The 9,339-nt window shown below is 39.4% G+C and overlaps 1 protein-coding gene across 3 annotated transcripts in view; it reads right to left on the reverse strand.

Moving 5' to 3' along the window:
- The window catches only part of LOC106514421 (mediator complex subunit 13L), a 115,313-nt gene extending 106,318 nt beyond the window's left edge, over positions 1–8,995 (reverse strand). For all 3 annotated transcript variants that reach the window (XM_014003676.1, XM_014003677.1, XM_014003675.1), the window contains exon 1: positions 7,659–8,995. In XM_014003676.1, coding sequence (XP_013859130.1) covers positions 7,659–7,730 — 72 coding nt within the window. In that variant the 5' untranslated portion in view covers positions 7,731–8,995. The remainder of the gene's footprint in view (positions 1–7,658) is intronic.
- Positions 8,996–9,339: the final 344 nt, after the last annotated feature.

Genomic DNA, 9,339 nt, shown 5'->3' on the forward strand with positions numbered 1-9,339 from the left:
GTTTAGTGATTATCAACCAGATGGATGCTCTGGAGGGCATGCAGCTGAAGACAGAAGATGCTGCCTTGGAAGCCTGCAGTGTTTGTCTCCTTGATGCTGTCATGGCCTCGGTGTCACCCGTAATGTACACCACAGTGTAGCTTTTACAGCTGAGCACAACAAAACATTCTCTGGCACCAGCATTAGCACTAGTCTCATATATTTTAGCAAAAAATTATTTAGGGATTTTAAATAAGAGTCTTCAAATTATGAACCATGGTCTAAATCAAGAGCCAAATTAAGTTTTATGGACCCAGATCAATTGTTAAATTTCAGTGGAATTAATTAAATTATCATTTGTAGTGTTTATTTATTTATTACTTAGCATTTATTTATGTGCACACGTACAGTTTCCTGTTTTTCAGCTTTTGCCACATTTAATGTAATTCATGTGCCACTTTTTTAGCATTTTGCACTCATTTATGGTGTCGTTTTTTTCTGGTATTTACTGTAATTTCTTTAGGTGGTGCAACATTTCTACCAATTACAGTATAATCCATTTTAGGTGCAGCAGCTTTTCTAGCATTTGTGGTAATTCATTGCAGGTAGTCCAGCTTTTTGAGTATTTATGGTAATTCGAACATTCCTTCAGTCCATTTAGACATGCAGGACTGGGGGAAAAAACTATGAGTTAAATAAAAAAATGAACATGGATGACACTAAACAAAGAGTACATTCTGGACCTTTACTAGTGGGAAAAAAATCTTTTTGCAAAACCTTTATTAATTTATTAGAAGACCAATTTTTGATGGAATTTTCACATATTAATTTGTCAAAGCTAGAGGATGAAGACAACCTTATGGAAAGAAGACGAGTCCTCCAGAATCCATCTTGCTGTGGGACAAAAGCACCGTCTCTTGGTCCCGGGTGGTTTAAACCCTGAGCGCATGCATAAAATAAATAAGAACAATCTCATGGGAGGCTCCACCAACATCATATTAGATGAACAAATTGACTACTCATTCTAACACAAGGAGTACTTTTTAAACCTGATTCTCCTGAATGCCATGTTTCTCCAACTCTGCACTTATTTTGCTGTGCAAACTTAACTGATGGAAGCAAGCTTCATCTTTTGTAACTTAAAACAAGCAATCCATGAACCCTTGAAATGGAATAAATGATTTTATCAGACAGCTTTGGATTGTAGAGTAATTAGACATGGAAACTAAGAACTATTTGAGTGATTATTTTGCATACTGCTGCAAAAAAATGTCACGTCTTATAAATTAACTTCCTTTCCTTTCCTTGCTCAGAATAGTCTCTGGTTAAATATAGAGTATTTTTGCTAAAACAGTTTTACTCTCATTAATAAAATTTATAAAACAAATGTAAATACGCAATATATTATACTAAAATTAAATGAATTGCAAGAACAAGATGAAGCCCAGTTTCAGGATAATGTGTTGTGCCATGGGCAATCCCAGTATCTTTTTTTTCAGCTCATACAATGATTAGCTATTTATTTTATTTTTACCCCTAATAAGGCAATAGAAGAGCACATTTTTGAAACAGAAGTGAATATTTTAAAACTGCTTAAATAGTTTAATACTTGAAATTTGATCTCCACACTTCCTAAAGCTAACAATAATTTAAAATTCCTTTGTGAACATGTTTATATTATCTGTATCTTTGCACATAACATCTTGTCCTATCTTGTCATATTTTGTCTTTTCTGCATCATACATCAATTGCAAAGCTGAAATTCCAAAGAAAGGTTTGGACATTTTCAATGGAAGCTGGTGGAAAAGTTATGAATGCTTAATATGTTACATTTTGTAGATACTTCTTAGATTTGATTCTCCTTTGATAATAACAGAACAAGGGATTTGTTTATCTTTAAGAAATCCTACATCCTGACACTTCACTTAAATGAGGAAACTTTCTTTACACTTACAAAAAGTAAATAAATTTGTGTTTGGTAGATTATTCCTTTGTTATAAAAATACTTCTTGTCAATAAATCCTAAACCATCCCCTGACTGGCAGCACCTGGGGGTACCAGAAGCTCAAAATAAGCTGTTTGGCAGAGAAAATAGGCAATTTTTTCATGCTTGCAACTCACATACTCAGCTCTACTGCTCATCCCACAAATGCATGATCCTTACAAATGTGGCACCATTTAAAAAGGTATCTAACAGTATAAGATTTATTGACAAGAAGCATTGTTACAATAAAAATAATAATAAACCAAACAAATATTTTCTTAATTTTTGTGCTAAATTTATATTTTTGTATAAAAACTACCTTAACAACTCACAAAAACATTTGCCTGGCCCAGTTCTGGCCCACTCAGCTCAGATAAAGCAAAGAATGGTGGCTCTTTGGCTCAGATGTGATTTGACAGAAGTGGTCCATGCTTGGGCCAGAACCATATAAACCAGAGGAACCCAAAGTGGGGCCCTCGGGCCAAATTTGGCCCGCCAAGCCATTTGATTTGGCCCACCAACAGTTGCCAAAGTTACAAGGTTGTAACCTGTTATCCTAACACAGTATTTTCATTGGTCAAATGACTATATAAAAGGGCAGTATGAAGGTAGTTTTCATTCATGGTGCTGACTTTATCTTTGATTTAATAGGATTAAACATGAAACATGAAATGACAACAAGAAATATTTAGATCAGATTTAACCCAACATGTAGATTTGCACACTTTACAAGGCCACAAAAACTCATATTTTATCAATTTATGAAATGTCCCATGAGCCTTTGCTACCTGAGCGTATGGCAGACTTTCTCCAAGTGCACAGACTAAAACTAAAGAGGGCCATTGCATAGCATAATCGTTAAAAATAAAGGACTTTACTTACAAAAGTGTTTGTATTTCATGTATTATACTACTGCATTTGGCCCACAGCACTGGATAGATTTTCATTTTGAAAATGTTTGGGCACCCCTGATATAAACCAAATCACAATTGGGCCAGTTGTGGCATGCCATCTTAAATTGCTGCCATCATTGCCAGACCTGGCCCCACATCCAGTTGACAAACCACTTGTCATGCCAGCAGTCAGCCAACAGTGCCAGCTTGACACTCGATATGGCCCACACCTGTTAGCTATGTGGGAAGCATAAGAAGCAAGACATTTACAGCTGAACACTGTCAGTGTTCACAATTTTTTTCTTTTTTATACTTTGCCTCCTACCGTATATATAGTACTCTAGGATACACATAAATAACGTTTATTTTCTAATATGCACCTTCCAATATTTGTTTAGGGCTGATTTATTATTTAAGCCAGAGGCTAATTTAATAAAAGCCACACTACCAGTATTAAATTTAAGACTTGTTTATTTTTAAGTTAAAAAGGACTTTGCAAACCTATTCATATTTCTCAGAGTAAAGCTCTAAAAAATAGCTTTGCTGTACTTTCAGCTCTTCAATATTGCATCAGCACAAAACATAACAAGGTTTCTAATGTTTCCCAGGTCTGCATTAACTCCAAATGATTCATTGGCTCAGCAAACGGCGTGTCCGACCGCCGCCTCTTTCTCATCTCTAAGCATCCTTGCGCTCGCCGCTGCCATTAATAACGGGGAAATGCAAACAGGATGTATTAAAAAGGCACCACTCCTGATTACCTGCTCCTTCCTACAAGCCGTGGCCGCTCACCTGCCATAAATCACAGCACCGCCCGCTATCTCCCACAGCCTCATCTTTGAGCACTTTATTTCCTTCGCCGGAAAGCATGGCGTCATCGTTATACAAGCGAACTCTCTGTTGGGATACAGTTCAGCTAATGAGCACCTCTTAGTTGATCACATTAGAGCTCTACTTGAGGACACTTAATTACCAGCGTTACACCTCTGTCTGGAGGACGCCAGAAGTCCCTTAATGAAGGTTTCTGCATCATGTTTGCGCAAACCCGCATCACAGGGATTCGGGAAGCGTTCGGTGCTCGAAAAGGGGGTGGGTGCAACATACGGCTGCGTTTGTTTGTGTGGGCAACGAGGGTGTTTTTCCTCTCTTAGCTTCTTGTGTTTGCGAATGTGTGTGCACAATATGATCGGTGTTTGAAGTTTGTCTCCTGAGTCTGCATGGTTCACAATGTACTCAGTATAAACACACACACACATACACTCATACAGAGGCTTCCTGTGTTTTTTTTCCCCCCTTTAACTGTCTCCTCCTTGCCTTTCGTAATCAGGCTGGGAGTCACTGTTAAAGGAACCTGCCCAGTCCACAGATGTCTGTTTTCTCTTCTCCTCTCTCATTACGCTCTCCCTCTCTAATTCACCCCCCACCCCCCTTCGCTCTGTCTCACTCTTTCACTCTCGGTTTCTCTTTCAAATAGGCTGAGGCTTGCAGTCAGGAAATGCACATCAGTCATAATACTTTCCTAAAACGAAAACAGATTCCGCTGCAGTCCTTCGGCCCCTCTGAAAGCCTCCCTCTCGTTCTGCCCTTTCCCCTCCTTCGTTGCCACTTTAACACACAAGCTCAGCTTTTTTCTCCCGCTTCCACGGGTCTAGTTTGCTTTCTGTCACAGACGATTGGTCACCGACGCACCAGACAGTTGTTTTGTGGGTTGTGTTGATTGCAGCCGCCCCAAGTATCTGACACCAGTAATCTGCCATTTCCCCACATAAAGTCCCACAGCACGGACCCTTTTGCTTTCTAATAACCTGCTTTTATTTCTTTATTGTTTTTGGACTCATGCAGGTCGCAATATCAGCCAGCAAATCAGAGATGAGCAAGGTTAATGCATGCTGGAATGCTGTTAAACAGGCTGTCAGAGCAGAGCGTGCAACAGTTAGCCCCGAGACCTTTATTTACAACAACACAACCGTTCTGACCCAAAGGAAATGGTTAGAAAATTTCCCATCCTGGAGTCTGTTTTCTTATTTCAAACCTGTAGCTCTATATGCTCTATAACCCAATAGCATATTTTCTGCTCAATTTGGTCACCATTTTATAAAAGATGAACAGATAATGTGTCAAAACTTTGGTTAGCAAAGTTTATGAACGGCTAAATTGCTGGTGTCAGTGTGCCATTTTTTAATTTTATTATTTTAGATTTTGTTAGATACAAGTAAAATAAGTGAAAAGTATTGTTTTTGTTCAGAACACTGAGGGGAAAAGGTGTGCAGGGATGATATGAAATTGGAAGTTTAAGCAATAAAGAAGTGATGACAGAGTTAGGAACAGTTTGAACAAGTAGTAATGTAAATTAGCCATGTGCTTTCTGTTGTTTAGAAGCAACCAGATGAAATTATGGGTTAACAATGAGCCTGAAACCAACTTTCTTTAACAAAGATTATGTTCTAAATTTGCAGAACTGTCACAACGCACTATAAACTGCCCCATTACTAGAACAGATTAAAATTCGAGTTATTTTATTGACTTGACAAAAGACTAATAAACAAAAAGTTGAAAAAATACAACTCACTTTTGCTTTTATTCTCTAAATTCAAACACTTAATGATAAAATCGGTTAAACGCTCACACACCCATAAACTCTGCTGCAACTGTGCTCTGATCTGTGCCTCACATTCCACATCAAAAGGCATTTTAAATGACAATGTCTGTCTCTTTGTCTCTGTCGTGTTTAACTAGGATACCTGTGTGTGTATGTAAGTGTGTGTGTGTGTCATTATTGCTCTGCAACGTCTTGGACTTCTCTCTACAGGAACCGTGCCAGTTAGTAACCGCCGTGGCACTTGCCAGTCATAAATATTCTCAACAAGCCGGCTGATGGATGGTCTCTTTCACCCTCAGTTTGAAAGGGATGTTCATGATGGCCAATAAAGCCTCGGTGAGTGAATGGAAGCTTCTTTTTTTTTTCTCCCCCCACAGGGGAATAGCCTCAGATGAAATGGAAACATGGACAAAATCCCTGTTTTTTAGACATGTGTGATTCAGAGTCAGTGCAGAGAAAATCATTGATGCTTTTGAATCATTGATGACGCTTTGAATTTCCCCACTTCTTTAATGCAAGCGTTTTTTACGATCTTCTATCTAGAAAAATCCTAAAAAGCCACTGTTTACATCTTGTGACATAACCCTGGTGTCGTTTCTGTTAGGGGATGTTGCTGGTTCACAACCTGCATGATCACCTGAAAAGCCCTCAGGACTCGTGTGTTGTTGTGGTTCTCAGCAGCCCGCTCCGGCATGAGCTCAGTCTTACCGCGTGCCTTTCCACTTGGCTGCCTGTTGTGGTGAGACAGTTAACTCGCCGATTGCAGCAAGAAAACTGTGAAAACACACACTGCTCCCTGTCTCCTTCCACCTCGCAACCAGGCGGTTCGGCAAAAGGCACACGGCATCCAGAGTCCATCCAGTGTTTTCTTTTAAGATTTTCTAAAAGCGCTTTGTTCACAGTGTTCGTTTTGTCATATAATCTGCTTTTCGTGTCAATGAAGCTATTTTTTTTTTCAGAAAGAAAGAAAAGCTCTTGATTCAGTTTGTGACCACATAGAGGCAGCTTTTTTATTCTATATTTATTATTAAGTTTGTATCAGAGTTTCCAAATACTTATATAAATTATTTTGCTGACAGGAAATGTGTGAGTTGTTTCTATTAATAATTTGCTTAAAACACAGAGCTGTGCTTAAAAGTTTACAGATACTCATCATGAGGAGGAATGCCATTGATTTTTTAGGATTTTAACAATTAATTTAAACCATTATTTTTCAAGGGTGGAATAATTATAAAATGTATAACTTCATTGATTTTAAAACAATAACTGGGTATGGCTTGATTCACCCCAATTAATATTTAGTTAAATTCTTTTTAGCACATTGCACTGAGACAGCAGGATTTTTTTAATGCTATAATTCTGGATGTATGTTGGATCACCCTTCTTTTCCAAATTGGTATATTTTACTTAATTTAAAACAACTTGATTTAAGGTGGAAACTGAGTCATTTGGAGGTACTCCTCCTCTATTTTTCTATCCAGGTGCTCCTGTACCACAGCATGATGCTCCCACCACCGTGCCTGTTTGTAGTGACTCCTCCAAACATGTCGCTATAGCCAAATACCTCAAATATCTCCTAAATTATTATTTTTTTAATTTTAATATTAGAATTTTCAACAATGTTTTAAGAATTGCAACTGTGATTTTAAACTTGGATGTTTTAAAAAATGTGATTATTGGAACAAGAATTAGTCGTCATCTTATTTATCTGCCTATCTGAGCATTGTTATTTTTCTTCGTATGGCTTCCATAAGCAAACAGCTGGATTATAAATCTACAACAAATTTAAACCCCCTGTACCCATTGTTTGTCCTTTTTGAATATAATTAACGTTGCATGTTGTAGAAGCATTTTACTCTAGAAAAAGGATGGCTCAAATAAAATCCTTAAAAGCCACAAAATAAAACTGGTCGTTTACAGTAAGTTTTGCACAAGCATTTTAATTTGAAGAGGGGGGTTGTTTGGGAAATGTATTTTTAATGTCTGACTGAAATGTCTTCATTGTTGTAGAAAATATGACACAAACACACACACACACCCAGCTCCCCTCCCAGACCACTAACCCTGTTAATAATTGCCCAATAACAACACCAGCAATTGGTTCACCTTTGTCCAGCAGACACACACATTTAAGCGCTGCCTCCCACGGGTCTTATGACTTGGTCTATCTTTTGCTGCCGAGCATGTTTTATTCATAGCCTACCAGAGAGAAGATGTTGGAGTGGCAGTCCTCAAGGCTTGCCCCGTTAGCCACCCAATTCGCCGTTGCAGTCATAATCGTCCGCCTTTGGGGTCGCCAGCGCAGGGCATGTCGTAATCCTACGTCGGTATCTTATTTAAAAATAATAATAATTAAAAAAAAAAAAAAGGTGGGTGGGCACAAATCGGTCAGGAGTCTCGGGCTTTATAGAAGGAGGGCTTATAAAGAAGAAGTGATCCGATAAACAATCCAAACTGGTTTTTGTTGATGGTGTTTTAAATCCGGATCACCAGCACGAGTGTTCCAATCCAGGTCAGGCGACTCCAGATCTGATCCCAGCTGGACCCGTGGATCCACACAGGATCTCCGGCGCGTAGTTTATTCTTATTGTTATGATTTAAATCACAATAAATCCAACGAGGGAAAACAAGTAATCCTCTGCGCGACAAAATAAAGGTGGAAACGTTGCGCGCGGGATGTGTGATTCCGCGCGCTCCACGACGCTGATGCGCCACTTGTGATAGTTTTTCGAGAATCGCACGCGCTATTTATAGCCGCCTTTTCTTTTCTGCCACAGCCTCACACACAATGTGAGGCGGTCTGGGCTCACACACACACACACTCACACACACACACTCTCTCTCACACACAAACAGGAAGATCGGATCCCTCTGTTGCTCCTGAATCAAACGCGCCGCAGACGATCCGCTCCGAGAGAGAGAGAAAAAAAGACAAAAAGAAAAGAAACAACACGCTGATCCTGCCGCTGCTCCTCTCTTCTTCCCCCACCTCCTTCTGTTTGGATACACACACAAAAAGTCCCAGCAATAACCCCCCCTCTCCTCTCCAAAATCATGAGTCAAACCAAGAAAAAAAAAAAAAAAAACTAACACTCCACCAAGCAGGAAAACGACAAGCTGCAGACGGAGGTTTGAAAAAAAGAAAAAAAAATCCTTCCTGCCTTTCAGTTTTCTGTCATTACGAAACGTCCTCTCTTTCGCAGCCACAAAAGCCTCTTGTCTTTGCAGAAAAGGGAGAAAAAAAAACAATTATATATCAGACAGGTTTGTGTTTTTCTTCCTCTCCCCTCCTCTCTTTCTGTCGCTTTTTAAGCAAAAGTCCTCGTCTGGTGCCGTTTGTGCCATAAAGGTTAGGTTGCATTCTGCAGCTCGGTCCTCCTGAAACGAGTCAGCCCTCCCTGCTTCCTGCTCCTCGACAAATGCTGTTGATTTAAATCCTCCAACATGTGCACGATTTCCTCAACCGCAGCGACTCCTTCCTCATTGTTTATCTGTCAGAGCGCGTTATTACACAGCCAGATGGGCGTCTCTCTCTCTCTCTCTCTCTCTCATTGTAATGTAATGTAACGTAATGGCGGTCGGAAGCATTTTTTGTTTGACCCCAAGTTGATGCTCACATGACCCCAAAGTCTGGAATTACAATCCTATGGGGGGTGTCTGAGAGGCCGGACATGAGAATCCTTTAAACGAGTCTATTGATGTGTTTGTGGGAAGATTTTTATTATTATTATTTACTCTTTTTTTTATTTTTGTTGTTGTTTTACATCACAGCATGGTGTCATCCTGTGATGCACTGGTTACATAATGGAGCTGTTCTCACAACAGACAGGGTGTGACAGAATAGAGGTCAGCGTGATTTCCTTAGCTCCGCCTGTGTTTATGCG

Source organism: Austrofundulus limnaeus, unplaced genomic scaffold (assembly GCF_001266775.1).
Source record: "Austrofundulus limnaeus strain Quisiro unplaced genomic scaffold, Austrofundulus_limnaeus-1.0 Scaffold20, whole genome shotgun sequence".
Classification (NCBI taxonomy): Eukaryota; Metazoa; Chordata; class Actinopteri; order Cyprinodontiformes; family Rivulidae; genus Austrofundulus; species Austrofundulus limnaeus.